At 42.8% G+C, this 24,484-nt stretch overlaps 1 protein-coding gene across 5 annotated transcripts; it reads right to left on the bottom strand.

Moving 5' to 3' along the window:
- Positions 1–1,785: 1,785 nt before the first annotated feature.
- LOC133276406 (bestrophin-3-like) lies at positions 1,786–23,654 on the bottom strand. Of its 5 annotated transcripts, XM_061467127.1 has the most exons (10): positions 23,482–23,654; positions 19,503–19,672; positions 17,723–17,817; positions 16,878–17,111; positions 11,565–11,719; positions 10,762–10,839; positions 10,211–10,363; positions 7,226–7,306; positions 5,764–5,915; positions 1,786–3,594 (listed from the first exon to the last, which is right to left on the bottom strand). In XM_061467127.1, exons 2-10 carry the CDS (start codon positions 19,652–19,654, stop codon positions 2,697–2,699), a joined length of 1,998 nt encoding a protein of 665 aa, XP_061323111.1. In that variant the 5' UTR covers positions 19,655–19,672; positions 23,482–23,654; the 3' UTR covers positions 1,786–2,696. The 5 variants fall into 5 exon arrangements, with proteins under 5 accessions (XP_061323111.1, XP_061323113.1, XP_061323114.1 ...); XM_061467129.1 differs by lacking the exon at positions 19,503–19,672 and having other exon boundaries at positions 23,482–23,653; XM_061467130.1 differs by lacking the exon at positions 23,482–23,654 and having other exon boundaries at positions 17,723–17,803; positions 19,503–19,628.
- Positions 23,655–24,484: the final 830 nt, after the last annotated feature.

The raw sequence follows: 24,484 nt of genomic DNA, 5'->3' as shown, positions 1-24,484 counted from the left end.
AGTAAGGAGATGTAGTGGGAGTGGACCCTCAGTGCAGGTTTGTACTGGGCAGTTTACAGTTATCTGTTTTCTGGCTGAAATCCCCTTACAGAGAGAAGCACAGCTCCTCAAGCTTACGTACTGTGAGGACACAGCTAGACAACAGGGCAGACTTCCTCCATAATGACTGAAAACCCTTCCTGTACCTGCACAGCTGGGAGGAGAATGGCCAAACTCCTCCGAAACCTGTATTGCTCTCCTGAATTTAACAAAGCTCTATAGAGGAGTGTTTCAAGGAGAGCAGCATTTGCTTTAACTTTGTGTCTAGCTGTGTGACACGTGTAAAATGTATCATTTATACCTAAACTTTACTGTTTCTTAAAGTTAAGCTGATTGGTAAGTGAAGTTCCATGACAGTTGCAGATGCAATTAAACTAAGAAAATGTTGAATTGAAAAGTGTTGCTTTGGTTCAAAGAAAAAAATAGAGAATAGGGAAGAAAGAGTGAATGTGGGAACAATGCCTTTTTTTTCTCTGCTAATGTAGGGAAGGGAAAGCTATGTGTTTCCACCACTGCCACAGGCTGATAGAGTCCTCTTCCCTCGGGAGAGTCAGCAGACCGGGGCTCTGATGGCTGAAAAGCTAAAGGATGCTGCCAGAAGCTACCATTACCTAGTAACAGCCACCCAAAGAATCAGACTGCTAGGTTAAGGTGCTGTTTATTTCAGTATCATTTCACTTTGTCAAGGCTCTCATTCTGTTGGTCAAAACTGACCATAACAATTCGATTTGCCTGAGGACTTGTTGCGGGTGGCAAGGGTGAGGTTGCACCAGAATGCCTTACTGCAAAACTGTGACTGATTCTCAGTACTCAGCTGCTGTCAGACACTGGCACCACCTCATCCAATAGCATGGAGAAGTGCCTCCGTAAGTGCCTGTGAAATCTGTGCTTGGCTTTTCTGCACACCTGAAATTCCCATAATCTGAGTTTAAACACATCTTCCTGGGGCTAAGTAGTGTCCTCTGCTTCCTAAACTGATACATGTGCTTTTGTCTAGTGTCTTTGAAGGATTTGAAAGGGAGACACTGCTCAGAGCATGTCTAATGCACACCAACAGTTCCCAGACTGAAACAAAGCTGGAAGAAGTAGAAGTGAGGAGAGTGGTTGATTTTTTCCCCTCCCAAACCTACCCAGATGGAATAGCAGAGTCGTGTGCTATGTGACAGCCTTACTGGAAGGGCTCCTCACTTAAGCAGCTGGACATAGGAGCAGGAGCAAGCAAATCTGTTCATTCCTTTCCCAGCTTCAGGGGGTCCTGAAGACTCTCAGGAGCCACTGGTGCTACCAGTTACCCTGATAGAAACCATAGTTTGTTGGCTGAAGTGCAACTTTCTGAGCAAGACTGCTGGGTGGACAGGCTATCCACACAGCCCATGCCACTTGTTGGCTGCTGCAGCCCCATCATTCCCTTGTCTCCCCTCCCTCTGTTCCTCCCAGTCACTGAGCTACCTGGACTCTCCCTTGTCTAATGAGACCATCTACTTGGATGCTCGCTCATGGGGGAATGCTGGACTCACGCTCCAGACTGAGTCTGTGTAGATGTGAATGAGAGCTGAAACCAAAGAGCTGCCGCTGCTTTCAGGGCCTGCTTTGAGACTTCTTGTAGAAGTGGCAGCTGAAAGGCCAGGTTGCTACCAGGAGGTTCAGGGAGGCAGCTTAGCCGCCCCTGGAGCAGCAGGAGCCACCTAATGCTGGCTCCGGTCTGAGTTAATGGAGGATGTGTGTGACACATCTGGACAAGTGTGGGAGCAGACAAGGAGGGGAAGGAAGCAGAGACCAATTTTTGCTAGTGGTCCTGGGCCATTTACTTGTCTACCTGGGATATCTGAAGCCTTCCAGCTGAGGATCTCTGCAAGAGTGGAGCCCTAAGCTCAGTTGCTCCTGCAGCTCCATCACCTCTTGAGAGAGAGCCACAGTCCTGGCATCACCAGGGAGGCCACCTGGGAGCAGCATTTTACAATAAACAGCCACCAGGTACAACATATACATGCTCCAAGGAGCAGAGGTCAAGGCTCAGACCCCCATGCCCAGTTCATCAGCAGCTTTGCCTCTTCCATTTTTCTTAATGAAGTTAAACATTTAATCCTTTTATTTCCCACTCTGCAGTGGCACAGCTTCAGTAGGAGAGGGGGGCTTTTGCCCTACACATGTGGTGAGACTGATTTTTCAAGCATTCCTGCAGACAGAGATGGTGAGCTGAATCTCTCCAGGCTGGGTAAGGAATTGAGCCCACACCTCCCCTCCTAGCCATTTGAGTGGAAACCGAAACTATTGGTAGGTCTTACAGAGATGTCACGGACCTTAATCTGAAGGAGCGGCCAAAGGTCGCATCGTTCAGTGTGGATCCAAAGTGGACAGAAGAGCCACCTCTGCTTTCCTGATAAACTCAGTGGGTGAGCCTGCACAGCTCGCTGCCATGTGCGCTAGCTAGCTTGCGTTCACTCCTGAGGCTCCCTACAGTTTTACCTACAGGATCACAGATTTCAACCAAGTGGCTTAAAGCATGTCACCATAGTGCATTCTCTTTAGGTGCCCAATTCCTCGTGTTCAGGATTTGTCTGAGTGTTGTGTTCTGCCCTTCACACTTTCAGCAAACCCATGTGAGAACCACTTGCGCGAGAGGACAAGAAGTTCAGTCAAACCCAGAGCAAGCACGGTCAAAGTTTTCTTTCACTTTTCTCATTAGAAAATTCCACTATAGCTGTTTCTTTACTATCCAGGTTTTCCCACAAGTGCTGCATCTCAAATGTCTCTGGAGCAGCAGCAGAAGTAAGCTTTTTTCCATCACTGGGGGTCCTTTGTTGTGAAGATGTCTCAGAATCTGTTAAAGTGTCAGCATTTGACGTTGTATTTTGACTATGGAAGCTCGGTAAACTCCATCGCTGAATGTTTCTCTCCTGATCTGTTATGAAACCGGCTAAATTACTAACGTAGGGTTCATGTTTGGGCTTCCCTATCACAGTAGGAAGTGACTGATGCACCTCAGAGCCTGGAAGGTATGTAGTGACTTCTGGGGGGAAAAAAGGGTCGTCCAGAAGACTCACATTTGTCTCAGTTAGGCTCCTTTGGAGCTTCTCTTCTGGCATGCTTGCGTTGCCCTGTGTTTGCGGATCTGGTTTGCCCAGCACATCAAGCGCTTCCTCCTCAGCTTCAGAGATGATGACCTCAGGAACTGGTTTGTTTGTCTCAGATGAAGTGTCGCTGTCGCCAAATGGTGTCTCGTTCCTTGAGGTTTCAGTTATGGGTCCTAGGTCTCGGCTACTGTGAAGTCTGTTATTTCTGTCAAGTCCTTCGTGTTTCTTCTTGAAGCTCGAGGTGGAGTATCTCCCCCTTGTGTGCATTTCCTGCAGGCGCCTGATGTGCCCCTTTTCATCTGCTGGGAAGAACACCGAGTTCTCGCTTGTCTGCCGACTGTAGCGCCTCTGAGCTGGAGGTGAAGGGCCCTCGTGGACACTGAGGAATCTCTTGACTCTTCTCAGCACTGAACGTTGCCTTCGGTGTTTCTCCTCTTCCCAGGGCCACTCTTCCCCGTAGAGGAATTCAGTGTCAGCCAGCCTGCCAAATAAATCCTGTTAGTAGGTGTCGCTTATATATAGAAAGTGTATGTGGTCTGCATGCACACATATCCCTCTGTCTCAGCAGGAAGACGTAGGAACCAAGGCCCTAGTGTGTCCCAAGGAAGGGCATGAAAGGGGTGAGGGTGTCAGGAAATAGTGCCCTGCCTTTAGACGAGCCAGATCACATGGAAAGCTCTCCACATCCAAGTGTCTGTTCTCCTGAGGATGAGGCTGGGAGGGCATCCAGCTGGGCATCTGGCACTACTTCATATTTGAGCTGCAGCCCTCTGTGGCAGCTCCGCGTGGTTAGGCTTATGAATAACATGAGGGAGAGGGGAAAAAGAAACCCTGCTTGGTGCTGTAGATAATTTTCAGGAGAATTCTTCAGGCAAAAATAACAAGAGTGAAAAGGCTGCTCCTGGAAGCAACAATGTGATGGTTTCAAAAGATGCTGGAATTACTCAGACGGCCAAATCCCACTTACTTCTGGGGCACGACAGTGTGTCTGAAAGTCCCGCCTGTACCTGGTACTCTTCTCCTGCCCAGCCTTCGTGGTTCTTGAGAACAACTATTGCTGCATCTGCCAGGCAATTCAGTACACATTACTGACCCAGTGTGCCCCAGAGGACAAGTCAAACTCTCACAGTTACCTGTTCTGTGTGCAGATGGCAAAGGGGCTCAGGCCAGACCTGAGGCAAGGAGAACAGGGAGGCAACACCAACCCAGAGGGACAGAGGAACTTCATCCAGCATTTATGAAGCTCTTAGAGTCATGGAAGTGTTTGGGTTGGAAGGGACCTATAAAGGTCATCCAGTTCCAACCCCTCTGCCAAAGGCAGGGACACTTTACACTAGAGCAGGTTGCTTAAAGCCCCATCCAACCTGGCCTTGAACACTGCCAGGGATGGGGCAGCCACAGCTTCTCTGGGCAACCTGTGCCAGATGTTGGCTTGAGGGGGCTGGGAAAGACTTTGGCTCAAGTTTTATTTATGTCCTTTGAACTTGGATGAATCTTTAGACCTGTTCTTTGAACTGTGCACAAGAACTACCAACTTTTTTAGAGAGATGAACAGAGAAACAGTTTAGAGGCGAAAATAATTGGTAAGAAATTCAACACATCAGAGCTGTTTGCATTTCACAGGGGCTAACATGGAGCCATTTTTCATTCACCCCGTTTCATTTTTTGTCCAAAGTGCTTCTTATTAAAAAAGTGCTTGCAGACTTAATAATGTTTCTGCTCTGCCACCTTTTCTCCCCTTGCAATTGCAGTAAAATATATTCTATGAGTTTTTCTTCTTTACCTTTTCAAAGCAAAAATCAAGCAGATTTAATTTTGAGAAAGGCTGGAAAATTTTGAAGAAATGGAAAACTTCTTGAAATAAGTTTTAAAGTTAACAAATGGCTACTATAAAGTTTTTAAAAAATTTTCAGATTAAAACATCTACTTGCCCTTGTATTTGTTCAGGCATGGTGGTATTTACACCTACTGACCTGTTCTATATTAAAGTATGTCACAATGTTTAAACTCAACAGCTTCTAAGCTAACTAGCCTATCACTGATTTCTCATACAGATTCTGACAGCACCAGGCAGTCCTCTCTTGTCTGTATGTTTCTTTATAACAATGGTTCTTGTGTCAGTTTCTACAAATAACTCCATTCCTTCACAAAATCTGGCTGCTCCAACTTCCATGCCTAGATTATTAGTCAATGAAAAGTTGTGCATTCACAATAATTTCTTGTTTATCTTCACAAAAATCTGAACTGATTTCAGCCATCATCAGCTACCTTAACAAGCACAGGAATAGCTATTTTGTTAACTGGGGGATGTATGGAGAAGCTGTAGTAAATAATTATTAAGAAAAGTCAGTTACTGTCTTCAGGTGCCATCCTGTGCTCAGCGACTATCAACACTTTCCCTGCAAACATATTCTATTTAGTAATTACACAATTTAAGCTATGGGTGCCAAATTCCTATGAGCATATGGACCTACGAGCACATGGAGACATCACCACCTGAACACCAGCCTGTCCACTCCCTCCTAACATCATTTCCACCTTCCTCGCTCAAGGTATTGTCACAGCCCGCAGCCCTGCTGTCCATCAATCAACATGGGCTGTAGGGGTGGTGATATTTCTGATGCCATTAAGAACCCTTATTGCCACTCACCCCATTTCAATAGTCGATCCAAGAAATGAAGGAATACAGTAATCAGCAGCTGCTTTTGTGTAAGGTGGCCGGGCAGAGGAGTCGTTCCAGTAAATATCTTTCTCCATCCTTGGTAAGTTCATGTGCATCTCATCCACTGCTAGAAGTGAGACCTTAGATTTTTTTGGTATAAATCATGTCAGTTTCAGCACAGTACAGTATAAGACATAATCTGCTCTGGACTCCCCAGGTCAACATTTCTTTCAGAAACACCTGAAAGTAATCTCTGTGTACTGGCCTGCATACTGGGAAGAGACTCGGTAGTAAAAAATATGCCCCCTATATCCTCCTATACTCCTGAAAGCATAAGTGTTGTTGTAACTTGAGTCTTCTGTGCTGCAAAGTTATTTGTGTCAGATTGAAGTCCTCATGCATGATGTAGATAAATGGACATGTGATCCTCCGCATGCTATAGGAAATCTGTGCTCCCTAAAATGCCCAGAAGTAGAGAGGCTTTCTGATAGGCTTTGCCCACATTTAAGATGTTCAGAACCAAGCACGTGGCCATCCTGTTCTAGGACATTCCAATACATTTTATACAAAGGGCTCTGAGGCACCATAGAATAAGTAGCCTGAAGCAGTGTTAAGCTGGAGATCATCTCTGGCAGCGTGAAGGCTTTTCCCACTCCTCTCCGTACCTGCATTGCTTGTTTTGCTTAATATGCTGATTTAGTTGCCCTGCCCTTGCTTCCCCTAACATCTGGGCTCTGCTCTGCAGTCTTAATGGTCCCCAGCAGATGTGGGGTCCAACAGCAGCTCAAACCTATGCTTGACTCTACCTGCAAGGGGAGCAGCATGTGACACTCTTCATGTCTTTGGGCTCATTCAGACATACAGAGGCTGACGACAGGAGCCGTTTGGAAATCAGGGGTAGCTGCAGTAAGTCTGTACCCTGGCAATCTCACACCTCCTGCCACTGAAGATGCTGGCTTCTGTGCCCACCACAGATGCTGCTGTCACAACATAAATCATGGTATAAGCCCTGCTTATTAGTTCATGGCCCTGCTTGGTCTTTTTGGGATCTTCACTGCCATTTTTTTAAAGGCAGGTTCATATACAATACTGTAATCTCTAGACATTCAGATTAGCAAAACGTGTCCTTATCTATGTGGGAGGAGATGGCTTTTGGATTTGCAGGATTGACCTACATTACATGTTTTTCCAGGCATAAAGTGAGCTTATAGTTTGAGGTCAGCTGTTTACTTGTCTAGTCAGGCATCATAAATGCCAAATACTAAAATCAAGATGCATTAACTTGTCAAAACAAAATCTGTGGATCACAGCCATAGGTACTCCTTCAGGGAAAGAATTTGTTATGCTGACACTTGTTGTCCTTAGTTTGTGCCTCAGTATAAGGAATAGGATTAAATGTAACGATAACCTATAGTACAGTAAAGCTGGAAGTAGAAATAACAACAGCAACCTGTAAATTCCTATCGATGCACCAGTTAGTTTCAAAATCATCATCGTCTTCTCCAAATGGATTAATAAGTTGTTCAGCAACCTGAAAGGAAAATGAGACAGTGAATAGAGGTTGGCATGCCATGTCAGGACTGCTGCCACAGAGAAAATAAGATTGGATTTTTCTCTCTCCCTGCCTGTCACTTCCAATCATATCTTGAGCTCCCGTATGATGGTTTTGCTAGCCTAGCGAAGGAACAGCTTGCTTTCCCTATAGATTCATACCTCTGTGTCTCATTGGTGCTGTCAATCATAACTGTCAGTGCCGGCCTGCTGGGAATTGAGACATGTCTGGGCCACGCAATTGTCACATAAGATAGTCATTACCTCTCCTTACTGTTGACTTTGGCTGATTTAAATGAATGTCTTGGCAGCTAGAGGCTCTGTTACTGCATTATGCTATACAATGCTCCACCAGCCCATTCGGTCAGTATTCCTGAGCCCTGCAGCTGCAGTCTGCTGGAAGGACCACAGCTTGTCTCTTGAGCTCAGTCCGCAGCCCCTGCTTCTTTATCGTGGGTGATGCTGATGGCATACCTCTGAAGCATTCCAGGAAAAGCAGCCCACCGGAAGACTTGACTCAAGTGAATGCTGTGCATCATGCTAGCTAAAGGCAAGAGAGAATCTGAGCTTGTTCTGTCATTCAACTTGCTGTTTTGTGTTTCTGCACTTGAAGTGTTTAAAACTGCAAGGGAGAAGCCCATCCTGTGGAAGGCACTACCAAACAGTGAGCTCCAGCACCTTTGTAGTGATGTGCCCTAGTCTGGGAACTAGGATGGGAAAGGAAACCTCTCTGGCTGCCCATAGCCTTATCCTGTCCTGTTCCCCTCACTCCACAAGGATTAAATATATGGAAAAACAACAGACACTGCCCCCACTCTATGCTCATCAAAGTAGATTGTGGGGAGAAAACTTCTAGCTGCTGGGGGAGAAAAAAAAAGATGATGTAAGAAAAACTGAAAAAGATTTAGGAAATTCAGACTGCTTCTCTATTTCTCAGTTCCTTGGTACACTGAGGTTAAATATCATCTCCCCTTCATGCTCTTCTCCTTCTGTTTGTCTTTTTAAGCCTCAGTTTTGAAGCCAATCACATTCTTGCTGACCCTCTCAAGCCTTCTTGATGGCCACCAGGGCCAGGCCAAGTCCTCAGTTTAACTTGGGTACAGGTAAATAAACTGTATGATTAAACAGCCCTGCTCATGAGCCTCACGATGGATGACTATGATCTAAATAACTGATAATAGTAAGGGAGTCACTCCCTGCCTATTTATTCCCATGTGCTTCTATGTTGTACCAGTGGGTAAGCACCTGCTGACTCTCCTAGGTCACGACTTCCCAGGCCAGCAGTGGAAGACATCAAATGAAGTGCCAAGCAGACTAACACAACAGAAACACCCCAAAATCAGGAGGAATGAAAACAAGACAGGGGACACCTCTGGTCACACTATTGGCCTGCCCCATGGCATTAAATTTTGGGTATAGCTATGGAAGTAATGCAATAAGAATGACCTAGAACACATGCTGCTTTTGCAGGGAATCACCAACCAAAAATCCACTGCAAAACCTGTCACATGAGCTAAAAGAATTAAGCAGGGCTGGGACAGAGGGAACAGCATTGATGGCCTTTTGTTTGGCTGAGCTGGTCCCGGTATGTGAGACACGACTTTACTTGCTGGAAAGGAGTGCGGTGCTGGACAACTAAGCCCTGTATTTGGACAGTCTGTCTACACCTGTAATGATAATGGAGTGTCTGGGAAACTTTACCCCTGTATTGTAGGTATAACAAACCAGGCCTGAGGCCAAGGCAAGAGCTCATTTTAGCCATAACTTCTGAGAAATAGCAAAGTTACTGGAAGTCAATAGCTTGAGGCTCTTTCTGCAGCCTGGCAGCCAAAGCTCAACACACTCAGCAGGAAACTGGCTGTAACCTTCAAGACAGAAATATCCTGACTCAGGGCCTCTGCAGGTTTCAGCAAACCTCTGGACCAAGGGAGCACTGCCGGTATTAAATCTGCTTTTAAAAACTGCTTCTCCTCCCTTTCATTTCCTTAGGCAGAAGGTTCTTCAGTTACAATGGCATCTCATACCTGCTATAGCCAGGATTTGGCTGGTAGCCCTGAGCCAACCTGGAAGAGATGCTACTAACAGCCTTGGGTGCTGATGAAGGGGAAACCATTCATCCTTCAAAAGCACCAGCAGGATGGTCAAGAGGAACAGCTTAAGAGTTTTGTAATCAGCAAATCTCTGGACAACACTGCCTAGAGCAATGTGCTTTCCCCACCACAGCAGCTTCCCTTGCTCTCTCTCATGCTCCCCTCAAGGCTGGTCCCTGTGTGGCACACCCCTTTCCCCATGAGTTCCTAAGACACAGGACTAGAGGAGCTTGCTCTGCAGACACTTTACTTTTCCCTGCAATTAACAGCTTGGTGTGCTGCTTTCTCTACTCTGCATTTTGGAGTTGGAAAGGGGGCTATAAAATTAGCCAATTTTGCTCAATTTATATTCTAACAGAAAAGTTAGCTCTAAGTTTCCAGCCATGATTAATAATCCCAAAAGGAAATCTTAATGCACATAGACCCTAATGTACCAATTTGCTTTTTATTTGAAACTTTTCTCCTTTCTACCTTGATAGCCACTGCAGAAGCAAGAACTGCCATGAGGTATGCCTTAATTACTCAACTATGAGATTGATGGTGATATGTTAACTGAGCAGACGTCAATGGGTAGCATCCAATTCTATATATAACTCTTCTTTATAGTGAACATTTTTATGAGGTAGGGTTGTAGCCAATATCAGCTGCTACTGTTTGATAGCCCTCTGGAACTGGAGACCTTTAATTGCTTGCATCTGATTAGGTTAACAGCAGATACTAAAGGCTGGCTTTGATCAAAAGAAAGCATGATTCAGTCCCTTTCAGCCCATGACTTTTCCATAAAGCTAGTTTACCTTGAGCCATCCTGCGTAGAAGAAGAACTGTAACAGTGTGAAGATCGGAATGTAAAGATCTAAGTCATGTCCCTGATACCCTTGGTCAGTATCCAAAAATTGGCGCCCTATCAGGCAGGCAAAGAAAAAAGTATAGACTGCGAGAGTAACAACCTGCAAAGAAGAAAACTTCATTGAAATCATGTAATGATGCATAAAGCAACACATATGCAAAGGCTTCTGACTGCCTTTTGCATATAATTTACAAATCTGTAGGAAGGTATTATGAATAGAGGGGTCACAATTATGGCCAGGGAGAAGACCCAGGAAACATAAAAACCTTTCAGTGCTTCCCTCCTCTCCCCCAGGTTCTGAAAGGTCTTCAAAACATCTCTGCATTAAATGTGACTGTTAAATATGACTTAAAAGTCAGCCAGGCCTTTGTGATCCTGTGGGAGTCAAGGAGTGTTCAACAGCTCGGAGAATCTGGTTGAGTCTATGGATATTTTTCACCAAACTCCCCTTTTATAGAGATGGTGTTTGGAATTTTGTAAAGGGTTAGAGCTCAGTACCTGGGTATAGACCAGTGGAATTCCAACCCAGTCATAACCAAACAAAAGACTACACCAAGACCGGTACTTATTCATCTCCTAAAAAGAAAAAAAAGAAACAAAGAATAAAAGAAAAAGTAGCCCCCAAAAAACTAAAATAGCATGGGGTTCAATTCTAAATTATAGATACCTTGTTACAAGTCATTTTTGCACATATGAAAGGACAAGGAGATACAAAAGTTTGGTATACAGAAATTGTTATCATAATTACATCCAGCACCCCACTGTCACATTTGAATATTCATTTGGCTTATGGAGTTGGAATGCTTAGTATATTACGGATTTCTTCACAAATTATCTTTCATTTTTATCTTATCTACAGTCAAGTGATACATGAAAGAGAATATATTATATCATAAAAAGGATGTCTGACCACTTAATGAAATATTCAGGGAGATTGTCTTCCTGCAATTGATATTAAAATCTTCCAAATGTCACATTACTCTCTTTTTCTTTTTTTTTTTTTTTTTTTACCCTGCAGCAATGGAACAAGTATGAATTCACAGTGATGTTACAATCAATTTTTACTCATCAATTTGGTGCTTTAGTTAATACCTTCTTAGTCATATAAATACAATCCCAGCAAACTGCTGCTGTGTGTACTTGAGAGTACAGAGGTACACAGAGACAAGCAGTATAAATCCTGAGTAAGATCGCTTAGACGACACTGGAGAGCTGTGCACAGTAAATCAAATTATGGAAGTGAAAAGCTACCGCATAGCAATTTCAGATCAGTTTTCTGTAGATTTACTTTTTCTACTTACGTTCAACAGTGTCTGCAGATCTACACTGTCTCGAATTCTCCCCTCTTTTCGTGCCTTTGAAGCCAAATTCCCAAACCAGACAAATGGAACCCAGTATTTCAGGTGGGGAGACTTCAGGTCATCAAAGATTTTTCGTTCATATCTTGTCATAAAACCTGTTTAGCCAACAAAAAACAAATCCAAAGACTTCATTTATTCTGTGCTTTCAGTCCTACTGATTGTCTAAATTTTTAATGTGTTTGAGTCTGTTTATGTGATATTTGCACAGAACTATCCTAAATGCTATTTATAATTCTGACTAAGTGGTCTCTTCCTTTTTTCTTTATTTGAGGTTTTTGCTAGGATAGATCTTGCCTGAAACAACTGCTTTTGCAATAATTACCTGTTACTTTTCAGCAATGAGGGCATTAGACACACCTCCACATATGCTGTAAGGGCACTTAGGTGACCTTCTGATACTGATGATTTTTTGGTAAATCTGCAAAGCAGCGAGCAAGCAACAAAGGATACAAGCACATGCATGAAACAGAGCTCCACAGAGACTGCGCCTTCTGCCGGCAAAACACTTCCCTGCCAGATTGTGTTTCATGTTTTCTTTGGGGTTATGAAGGCGTGCAAAGAGAGGGAAAGGGAACCATGCACAGGAATCCTGCTGCTAGTGGGACACCGGGCCAGATGACATGCTGTGAGGCTGCTGGCTGAAGCTGCTCTCTGCCTGGCAGTTTGCCTCGCTGGGGTGCTGGAAAGGTATTATGTTTCCTGAAGAGTTCCCTTGGCCTTGTGAAGTCCTGCTTCCCCCTGCTGCAAGCAAGCCCAAGGTCAGAGCGCAGGGGAGCCAGGGCTGTGAGGGACAGCACCTGCATCAGAGCAGGTCGCTGCCTGGGACTGGCAGGGGAGCAGCTCTACCTCTACCCTCTTGGGTAAGAAAGCACTGCACTGCTGCTCTCCTTCCAGCCAGCCTGTGAGAAAAACCACCTCAGAAAATACGTAAGGGTGCATTCACATTTTCTTATGTCCAAATCCTGTATTTTCTGTGATTGGAGTAATCTTCAGGTTTGGAGAATCTTAGCTTTTTGCTCAGGTGTGTGACACCTCCCTGGGTGCGTATAAGGCTTCTTCTGTTTTGTTGACATCAGCTCCAAAAGCAGACAAAGTTAGTACATAACAGCCTCAAAAAAAGTGGCTCAGCCAATCAATTAGAAGCCCGAGTGCTGAAAATTCAATAGGGGAGTTGAGAGTAGACAGGATTTTTTTCTTGTCTCCTACTCGTAACTAAGAATTGTTGCTAACAATTGCTAAACTGGCTCATTGTTGCTGACATTGCTAAAGATGCATGAAGCAGAGAAAAAATACAGAAACCCAGTTGTTTTGTATAAAAATGTGAACAAGGTAAAAGGAGATTTATGAAACACAGCAATCTTCATAGATATTCTGCTGTTGAGAAAAATGCCACTGTTGTACATTTGCGACAAGTCAGCACAGGAGGTGTGAAATATTGCTACTGAGAAGGAACACAAGGACGGGACAGAAAATTCCATGGAAGAATAAAAGTTCAGCAACAAGACACAGTACTCCTGCAGTATCACAGAATTTGGTAAGTTTACAGCCAGCTCTCATAATCAAGTGCACAGAAATAATCAGGCAACCAGACAAACAGACCTGCTAGTCATGACTCCTAAAGACAGTTTTTCAGACTGCCTTTGATTTTTGGCTGGTCAGCCTGCTCATTATGGGACAGGAAAAGATATTTCTATCAGACTGAAAGAGACAGACAAAATATCGGAAAATTGACAGTCTGGAGTAAACACTGGATGCAAGTCACTTCAGAGGCTCTGGGAAGTCATCATTTGGAAGAACACAGCCTGAAGAACAGCGAAGGTACAAGGATCAGTTCAGCTCTCCACTGTTACCTGGGCATCTTTTTGGTCAGAAAAGTTCAACAAAGCCTTGTTCTTAGAATCATAGAATAGTTAGGGTTGGAAAGGACCTTAAGATCATCAAGTTCTGGCCCCCCAGCCATGGGCAGGGACACCTCACACTAAACCATGCTACCCAAGGCTCTGTGCAACCTGGCCTTGAACGTTGCCAGGGATGGAGCATTCACAACCTTCCTGGGCAACCCATTCCAGTGCCTCATCACCCTAACAGTAAAGAATTTCTTCCTTATATCCAAGCTAAACTTCCCCTGTTTAAGTTTTAACCCGTTACCCCTTGTCCTATCACTACAGTCCCTAATGAAGAGTCCCTCCTCAGCATCCTTATAGGGCCCCTTCAGATACTGGAAGGTGCTATGAGGTCTCCATGCAGCCTTCTCTTCTCCAGGCTGAACAGCCCCAACTTTCTCAGCCTATCTTCATACGGGAGGTGCTCCAGTCCCTGATCATCCTTGTGGCCCTCCTCTGGACTTGGTTCCACAGCTTCTCATGTTGAAAACACCAGAACTGCACAGTACTTCCAGGTGGGGCCTCATGAAAGCAGAGTAAGTTATGGCAATACAAACAATATGCAGTTCAGAACCATGTGCTGTTACTGCAACAGGTAGATAGAAGTTTAACTACCTGCTTCTGTGTTACGTGAGAAAGAGTTAATTTAGGTACTTCCTTCCACCAGAGGGTTTGGAACTCCATACTTCAGCCTTTTGTAGGTATTCATGTCACTGAGCTCACACCTCATGTTTCTCTTAGGCATTTCCTAGCAGCTGTTTTAGGCTGCTCTGCTCATCTCCTGACTCATTACTCATGTTTTTTAAGACTTGTGTTCTTGGGCATCCAACTTCCCTCTCGTACTTTGCAGCCAACAGTATTGGTATGCTTAGAACTGCTGCTAGGCATTTGACGCTTATGGCATACGTGCACTCAGCATCATAATGTCATGAATCCACATGCATCTACTGCTTACAGCTCCATGAAGAATGCTAACAAATGAAAAAAAGTTCAGAAAAGACTTAGAAGATTCTCCCTACAAGACACTGTCTTCAGTGTCTTGTAAGAAGAGACTATAGATGGTGAAGTTCCTAAGTTTATTCAATCCTTTATGCACTCTGTTAACAGGTAGCAATTGAGAGAAAAATGATGTTTTAACCTAGTTAAAAAAATAACAACTCAAACCCGTTCCAGAATCTGGTGATTAGAAGATGACCCTGTGCAAGTTCAGACTGGAATAAAATCCCACTTTTCAGCAGGGAGTTCACCACTGTGAGTGTCAGTTCACCCAGGATGCAGTGTAGTCTCCAGTATACCCGGCTGAATTTTAGATCAGGGCTGGTCATATTCCTAGAAGGTATTATAGCTCAATCAGAAACTGCAACATGACAAAGGATGTTGCTAGTAAGCGTTTATGCCTTGTGTTATGGATGAGTCAGACTCCATTATCATGGTATTGTTCTCAGATTTAAAATCTATGCATTTAAGCAGTTCACTTACTGAAGAGAGGAATGTGTAGCAATAGTTACACTGTGGCAGTTCTGTTTCATAGCGAAATGCAAAACCTGCGCAGGTTGTTGCAATGATGACAGATTCTGCTGGTCATGTTCATACTAAATGCTGCACTCCCATGCAGTCTCACATGTAATGCCACAGGGAGCTAGGGAGTGGATAATTGCAGAGTACTGTCTTAATCACTGGATGTTAACGAAGCAAAATATACCCTTAAGTGCTCAGTACTGCAAAAATTATGTGGCACAATATGTATTAAAAACTATAGAACAAGCACTGAAATCCAAGGAGCTGACTACACTGTCAGTACTTATTTATACCATTTATAGAATATTCTTCATTGTTCATAAGAAACCCCAACAACAAAAACTTGCTTTCCAATCTACAATTCTTGTACAACACTGCGACATTTTGTCTCTTGTGGAACAGATTGTCTTTAGCAATAGGGAGGCAGAGCTGGATTAGCCTGCTGGAAATGTTGTAATTTTCCAGTGTGTACTAGAAGCAGATTGCTGGGGAGAGTGACAGAAGCTTCCCTGACCTTTCACAGGCCCAGGTAAACAGTTTTGTTGAAGAGCACAAGGAAGAGAACTTCAAAATCCAACTGAATCCAACATAAATTTTGGATAGTAAAAGACTCTTATTTTTTTTTCCAGTAAGATCAGCGCATTCTGCCTGCATTTTTGTTAATATCCAAAGCTTCTCGCACATATGTCAAATGTGGATATGTATGTACACACTGCATATTTTAACTTGCTACAACTTTGCTTACTAATCTCTGCCAAATGAATAATTTTAAGTGAGAAATGCAAGACAGCAAAAAAGGTATGACTTCTCCTATTTAGAATATATCCCAATATCTCTGCAGTGGCATTCTATCCCTGACCATGTGAATCAGAAGGCATGGCATCACACCTTGCCTTTAAATACTCAGCAGTCAGACCTTCACAGGCAAGCAGTCTTACACGACTGAGCTCTCTTTCCCAGCATCACACCTCCATGTTATCAAAACAAATCAAAAATAAAGACATACTTATTAATACCTATTATATTTACCCCTGAAAAATTGTATTTAAAGTGAGATTTTAAATGTAAAGAAAAAGCCCTCAGGGTTATTTTGGATTTTCTGTTTTTTTTTTTTTTTTCTTCTAAGTAATACTTAAAATGGGAAATCTACTCAAAGTGCAATCTACTTAAAATAAATAGAGATAAAGCTGTACTTGTGAAGCACCTATAGAGATCAGTCTCTGATACACGAGACAAGTTGTATCCTGTGCATCGAGGCAATGCCATGTGTAAAGTCACCTTTCCTACTGCACCATAATGCATTGCAGCTACATTATTTTGCATGTTTTGGAGAAGGTTGTACATGTTCCATATACCTGTGTGTTTGGGGCAGGCCTATTGCCTCCATGATGTCAGAAAACAGATCCACACGAAAGTCTCCAACTCATTTGATTTCTATAGTGTCACTAGATGAAGACTTCAAGAGCATTAAAGACACACACTTAAGGGCACATCATTTAATCCACTGACAAAAATGTAGTCGCTTTGACATAGAACCATAGGTTGGAAAAGACCTTTAAGAACACTAGATCTTAAAGACCTTTAAGACCTTGAAGTATTCAAGGCAAAGTTGGATGGGGCTTTGAGCAAGCTGGTCTAGTGGAAGGTGTCCCTGCCCATGGCAGGGGGTTGGAACCAGCTCAAACCATTCTGTGATTCTATGGATCCATTAGTCCAACTATGAAAGACATGAGTTAGTATGAGGCACACATGGGGCCAAAGAGGAAAGAAAAAATGAGTCTGCCTCCTTCCCTCCTTGTGCCCCCACCTCTGAACTAAAGGAAAGAAATCCAGGGGAGAAGGACACCAATACCTGCTCCAACCACGTGGTCCACGGTAGGGAACCTTTTGTACACAGCTGTGCTCACAGAGCGAAATATCAGCAGAGATGTTAAATTCACATAGCGCATGAGAGTCCTCCTTAACAAGCGCCCATATTCATCTCTGCCCTGGACACAGCTAGAGATGAGGAACATCAGACGATCTGGCCATGGCAAGTTCACAAACTGGTTCCACCAGCGATTCACCACCAAAGTAACGTAGAAACCTGGGAGTTAGAAGGGGAAAAAAAGTGCAGTGCCTGTCAGGATTTCTGTTTAGGTCACTTTGATTTGGTTTACAGAGTGTTATTCATATCACTAAGCTGCTACATTTCCCAGAATAAATGCAGTATATCACGTCAAAACCCATGATGCAATCAACTCTCATTATTTAATAGACACTGCAACTTAATGGCCCATTCCAGCTGAGATTCTCATACTCATTAACTTCCAAATTTCCTCTTCTGAGTAAACCTTAAGTGGATTTAGTGATTTGAAAGATGGAGCACAATGTATCAGTGTTAGTGGGCACTAAATATAGTAACTTTACTCTTTTGTTGGTATAATAAATAAATATATATATAAAAATATATAATAATATATATAATAAATAAATAACTTTACTCTTTTGTTGGTATAATTTGAACATGAGTATAAATGTTGATTTGACACAAGCGACTTGAATTTAAGGAGATCTGCTTGAAGCTGATGATTTCATTGTGAACCTCTAACCTCCCATAGGCCCCTCAGCTCTGAAGTGCTTCCATGCACAGACATTCACAAAATGCCTGAACAGGGACAGTGCTGGAGATTGATTTCACATGTAACCGGTACTTACCAAGCACAAAAGTTACCGGGATTTGTTCAGCATATTTGTCACAGTAAATTGATAACTTTTCAAAGAACCGTTTTTGGCTACCTGTAAGAAAAAATCTGCAGCAAGAATAAAATGTATCTGTCCTTTCATAATATTCTGGCACTAGCTACAAAGTGCAAATAGGTATAAATAATCAGGTATGTGCAATCAGGAGCAACCTTGGCTAATGTCTTCAAGTGAATTCTTAAAGGTAAAGTCCTTAACACTTTTGGCATGTAATACAGAAGCTGAAGAAGAAGACAGTATTATTCCCTGTTTTTTTTTGCAGCTTTCTCATGGCTAATTTGACTGGCAGTACTAATTAGGATCACTACACCTGGAGAATTAGTTTGCTGTCTCAAAGGGACCAACGATGATAGCAAATCTGTAAGTCTGTAAGTAGAGCTTACCCTCCTTTTCCAGAGGGCTACTTACTAAAAATGGTCAGGTCTGGTTGAATTGCAAAAGGTTACTAATCCCCAACTGCTCTTATTTGGAAATGTTATGTTTTTGCAGTATTTTTTTTATTCTTACTCCTACTAAATATTTCTCTTCCACAAGATTAAAAACACAACTACTGTATTTATTTTTCAGTGAGGACAATATTCACCAAATGATAGATAATGAGTGGAGTATGGTCGCTTCTGCCCATGGGAAAAAGGATATCTAATGAAATACAACAAGCCTAAATAGAGCATTTGTTTTAATTTGTATAGATTAGTATTACACTTATTCTTCGATTTTATATAAAAGGAACACATGACAAATATTTGTTAGGTTTTGCTTATAATTGTGCAATAGAACCTGGAGCACATATAGAAGCTTTTGATGGTGTATTTACCATGGTCTTTAATTGCCAATTTTAATTTTAATGCATTTGAGACTCCTGTGTTTCTTTATGTATTAATGCTGAGTTTACAGGTATAGAACATTTTGCAAAATTAGTGATTAATCACAGAGAAACTGAAGCTCATTTTCTCCTTGCTTCACTTCGCTTGAGCAAACACTGAGGTCTAATTAGAGATCAAGGTAAGAGCTGAATCATTATTTTTATACTTCTGTGTGGTGTACTTCATCAATTGAAGTTTCACTTCACTAACTGATGCAACTGCATCTGTCATACAGGTGTTTAATTCACACCTTGGTGGAAGAAGCAGCTCTCCTAATGTGACTCTTCCAGGTGCTGGGTGACACAGAGCTAACAGCCACCTCTGGTTTCCATGAAGTCTTGCTTGGCCTTCTGCAAGCTTAGAAATAAAGTTTGCATGTCACCCTAGCGTTAAGCAAAACTTCTCTTCTCCTGACTACATAACCTGGCTCTCAGATTATTACCTTTCAGGTTTGTTAAAGAAATTACCACTGAGCAACTGAAGACACAGTTCTGCAATTGGAGTAAAAAGTCTATACTTATCATCCAAAGCAGAGAGGCACGCTCACTGCTGCCAGCTCCAAGTCAGAATGATAAAAGCTGTATAACATAGGCTAGCCATGGATGTTTATTTAGCCTAACTTCAGTAGGATGCTTGCTCAACAGTGGGCTGAAAGTAGAATCAGCTGAATATGATAGAAAGTATTTTATTTATATCCTACATGCTTTCTCTGGAACATTAAAGTAAACATGGAAAGGAGAGCGCATTAGAAAAGGTCCAAGGAAAAGACAATAACTATGTTATAACCTCCCCCCATCATTCATCAGCCTAACACTATGAAGTATGAAACTTCAGTATAACATTTAATGAGATGTGAATTGGAAAGAGTGTACCTGTATAATACACTTATCGCTGTGTAAAGAGTAGCAAAAACAATAAATTCTCTGTACAGCAATTTGTAGATGCTGCCTTTCCACTTTAGGAGTAATCTGTGAAATCCAAAGAAAGTGGCATTTGCTACTTTGCTGGAATAAGTGACTGTCATCGTCTTGGCAGGCTGAGCCTAGAAACAGTAGAAGAAAAGCAGGAAACCAACAATATTTTAGACATCATATTCTAACCTGAATGCACCCTTGTATAGGTAGACACATAGATATACACACATATATGCATATAATGGCATAGGTATACATAAATACATGCTGTATGTATTTATATATATAGATAGACAGAGAAAAATTATAGTCGTGCAGTTACAAGCCCCTTTGAGACCTGCAGATTGACTGATGCAAGGCTGGTTTTGGGTTTTACCTCAAAGACCACTCAAAAGCAACAGCTAGCACTGAATGTGGCCATCTGCCTGGGGAGCAGTGGCAGGGACATGTTACACCTCTGAAGTATCTGCTTACTCTCAGTTTTCTCCAGTCTGGTGTGAGGAAAGAAAAGGAAATAAATTTGCTTGAAATTCTTTTCCAAACTTCTTGGCTTCTCAACAGAGAAGGAAAGCTGAATTCCACAAATACACCTTCCTCCCCAGCCAGTATTTTTAGCTAGCTTTGGTAATTATGCTCATCTAAAACTAAATGAGATTTGGAGACTGCCTCCTTCATTAGTGGTTGCGACAGCAGCTGAGATCAGGTGGGGAACCCTGTTATTTCTCAGCCTGACAGCTAGATGTACTCCTCAGTACTCACATACTCAAAATATCATGCAAAAAAAGCCGTAGGTTTGTCCTGGTAGGAAGCATGTGACACAGTGTAATTAAAGCACTAAAAGTATACAAGTAAATATTTTATGCTGGGTTTGTTACTTACTTACCCGGTGCAGGGAGGTACTACAGGAACTTTCATGCGCTTACAAAAATGCCCCCAACAAAGTCCAAATGTGGATGAAACCAATTTTGTACAGCATGGAAGAAAGGGAGTAACTAAGACAAGACAAAGCCTCAAGGTAGGGAGTAACTAAGACAAGACAAAACCTCAAGTTAGTTGTGTATCATAAATAAGACTCTTGTCTATATTCTCTTGATTCCACTGTAGGTCATTTACTCTCAGAAAAAATAATCTGAACACCTAGTTAACAGGTGGCTTGGTGGAATTCCATGCAACATGGCTGTGTCTTTGATGCAGAGCATGAAGTAAGCCATTAAAATTCAGCTGTAAAAGTGCCACTTTTTCTTTTAGTCACCAAGGGAATTAGCAGGAAAAAGACACATAAGCCTTCTACTGCTGACAGACTGCCTCTTCTCCTCTGCAGGATGGCTGCTCAAGGTTTGCCAGCATGGGCTTGGAGATTTTTTTGGTGTTACTGGGTTTTTTTAAGATGCATGGGTTTTATTCTTTAGCATCCAAATGATAGTTTTCCTTTTTTCTGAGACTCGGAAGAGGCCTTTGAAATTTTTGTTCTTGTTGTTGAACTCCATAAAGTTCAATTCAGGAGTCAAGCTGACTGGCATGCAGAAATGCAGTTCTGTCTGCTAAAAAGCAGTGGTCAGGATGAAACACTTAAGAAAATGGAAGCAGAGATTTCCATTTCCCAGCAGAAATGGGGCTTTATAAACAATGAGAGAAATCTGTGACTGGGCTATAGTGGAGGAATGGGGTAAAAAAATACTCTTAATGATACACTGAGCTCTCTTAAAAGTATAGGAGGCTTTAGTCGTTGCCCTTTGCCCATTAATGCTGGGGAGTACACGTATTCAACCCAAAACATCAAGAAATGTGTCTCTACCTCCCCACTAATACCTAATCTGTAATGGAAACCTCCGGTGGGACTACCCACGTGTAGGGGCTTAGATCTAAAAATGATATCTGATAATGTGAGGGCTTATAGCCTGGCAGGAATCCAGACCCCCAGGGTAACACAGTGCAATGATTAGAAGATAAAGTTAGACAAATGCAGTCTGAAGTAAAACACAAATTGCTAACTGTGCGGGCAACAAACTGTTGAAACATGGGACTAGATAGACATGCTGTGGTTTAGGATCTTTAAGATGAGAGCAGGTAGTTGGACAAAAGATGACCTTCAGGAAGAATTCACATAGCTGGGACATACAGGGTTGAGGTTGAGTGGCTCTGCTGGTCTCCCCTGGTATCTGGGCACCTGTGAAACTTTCTGTCCAGTCCCTTTTGTTGTGGGCCATGGAGGGAAAAAAATTGCTTTGCAGCACCTTCATAGCCTCTGCAGCTCTGCAGGAAGGCAGTGATTGGTGTCAAAACCATAGAATCATAGAACACTCTGGGTAGGAAGGGATCTTAAAGATAATCTAGTTCCAGCCCCTTGCCATGGACAGATGCACCTAGCACTAGATCAGGTCATGGATCAGTTTCTGGACATGGGGTTCAGAAAGGAGTCATCCTCCCAGGCATCCATGACTGGATGGTGCCAGAAACTGGTCAGGAGCTGAACTGAACAAAATGGGTCCACCTCCTCTACAGACCTGCAGCAAATCCTGTCTTGCAAGGCCTAGTGGATGGGTTTTGGCCACAACTGCAGATCTGTAATGACAATAGGATTCAGAATTAAGAATATTTCCCCATCCCATTAGACTGGGAGAGTTTTCTTCATGAAGTACTATTTGCCTGCTTGATTCAAACAACTATATTTCACTTAATCAGATTCCAGCCATCTCTCTTAGCAGTTTACTCGATGTCCTTGGCTCTGAATAGAAACTCTTCACATTAGCTTGAGAAGCACTGGTCATCTGCAGCTTTTTCTTTCCACCTCTGAAATGGGGCAAAGAAAAGTGGGACTGCTACAGCAGTTTCAGCATTCAGTACCTTGGTTTCCTTGCCCTGCTTTGCCTGTGATGCACCGTGGTTTTGCTTCCTGCTAAGCAAATGCTTAATTGAATATACATGATTGGGTTCATATAGGGACTTCAGGGTAATATAATTCAATGTCCTAAAATATACATTAGGTCAGATTAGGTGATTTAGACTATATGACTATATGAAGCTATGAGAGACAGCCATGTGTCTGTCTGACTAGATTTCACAACATAGCAAACAGACTTAAATCTGCACTTGTGCTTTTTTCCTCTGGGAACAACTTGAGTGCAGCTCCCCCCCTGCTTCCCGGGAACTTTTGGCATAAAGCCTTGCCCCGAGTCTGGTTCTTGCACAGTGGTCCCAAGACCTTGCTTCGTGAGCAGCATGTTGACTGAGAGGCTTTCCAACATTAGTCATGGGCACAGGAAATGAAAAAGCTAAAACTGAGACAGATAGGAAGAGCAAAGCATGACAATGCCCCCCCAGCACATTCCTGCCTGGGCACTATTTTGGCCAGGCCACAGAAGGACAGAGTGTTAGATTAGATACCACAGGCACTGGTGTCATGAAAGATTTTTATATTAATTGTGTTGCTCTTAACTTCATTAGCAGGTACAGAGCAAGGCTTTCTGCTGGATTTGCGGACTTTGGCTCATATCTATGATGCTGCTTTTCCTTTTGTTTGGTGTTTGTTCCCTGTCCGAAACTTTCTCAAGCACAGGCTGAAATGTGAGTTATATATTACACCACTTTTGCTAAGATCAGCAGAAGCCATTAGGCATAAACACCTAAAAATAAAACATTTCCCCCAGCCCCTACTAATACTGAGCCCACCTGTAAATGGGATTTTTGCCTGGCTGAGAATTTCAGGATGCATTGGGATTCAGAGAGAAACCACAGGAAAAAATAACAGCTATCAGTGTCCTAACTGACCATGAAAGACACATTAGAGAATGTCTAAATAGTGGCTCTGCTCAGACCTACCCCTTGTTATTGTGTCACTTTTTTTCTTAGTTCATGAGGTAGTAGAGAAAGTGAGTGAGAGAGATTCAAGTTAAGCTAACTATAAAAGCATATTAAGCTAACATTGTATCCCACTAACCTGCTATTTTGATTTGGCAGTCCAAGCCTGAAGGCAAATCCTGGACCCTTCCTCTTCCTCAGGCACCCCAAAGTCCCCTTCAGGTCTGCAGTAGTCACCTTGTTCTTCTTTTAACCTGAAGCAAGGGGTTGCTGCTGCCGAGCCCCAGGAGGAATGGACTGACAAGAACAGGGGTTAAATGTCTTTCCACTTCTGGAAGTCTGTTTTTGCCAAGTACCCTGTCCTGTCAGTTACAGAGGGAACAAACGCAAGCAGCAGCAGCAGCAGCAGCTGCTGATCTTGCTCTTTTCTAGTCTATAATTATAACGCCACTTGCCATCGGAAGGACCCCTTTCATTTGAAGGAAGAATCTTGTGATGGTTTGGCTGGCACCTCCAGTTTTCTACCGCTGATTTCCCATCCCCAAAATGGGATGGACAAGAAGGGAGCATTTTTATCTGAGACTTCTTTTGAAAAGCCTGATCTCTCTGTGAGGACACATCAGTGAATAGCACTGACTACATCTAAATGGGAAAACCGAAGACAACCCCACGAAACTTGGAAGTGTGCTCCAGCTACACCTCAGTTCCACCATGGAGCACACCTTTGCTGCATTGCTGGTTTGAACTGGGAAATCAGGACTCTGGGGTGTGCTGTAAACATCACCCATCCCTCAAAACAGGCAGAGTTGCTGCTGCTAAAAGACTCAATAATTCTATTAATGATGGTACATCTCAGCATGTAAAAGTCTTTCTGCAACTGGTGGATCTGCACAGAACATCTTCCCCCTTCCCCTTTGTAAAATGAAATGAACTCTGTCTTTTATGACCCATGGCATTAAGAGGGAGCTGTAAAAGGTGTTAGACTGTAAAAGCCCAGGAAATGTCATATAATGTTGCCATAAATCTCTATGGAGACTAAAATAATGCAACTCTGAAGTAAATAAAAAAATTGTAGGGGGGGGGTAGAGAAAACAAGGTTTATGGATTTAATACATTTTATTATTAAAGGTTTCCCCACCCCC

This window comes from Pezoporus flaviventris, unplaced genomic scaffold (genome assembly GCF_033815535.1).
Source record: "Pezoporus flaviventris isolate CSIRO_AGI_PZ_B2104156 unplaced genomic scaffold, CSIRO_AGI_Pfla_v1 ptg000045l, whole genome shotgun sequence".
NCBI classification, from domain to species: Eukaryota; Metazoa; Chordata; class Aves; order Psittaciformes; family Psittacidae; genus Pezoporus; species Pezoporus flaviventris.
The sequence above is the reverse complement of the archived record's forward strand: the minus strand, read 5'-3'. Positions and strand labels throughout refer to the sequence as shown.

Bases quoted from the DNA above. Each gene is read 5' to 3' on its own strand.
- LOC133276406 (XM_061467127.1), bottom strand. From the start codon at position 19,654: ATGACAGTCACTTATTCCAGCAAAGTAGCAAATGCCACTTTCTTTGGA. The intron at 17,818-19,502 runs GTACACTCTTTC...TTCTTGCTGCAG, and splicing joins GCGATAAGTGTATTATACAG to ATTTTTTCTTACAGGTAGCC. The intron at 11,720-16,877 runs GTATTGGTGTCC...TTGGCTAAACAG, and splicing joins GGACCACGTGGTTGGAGCAG to GTTTTATGACAAGATATGAA.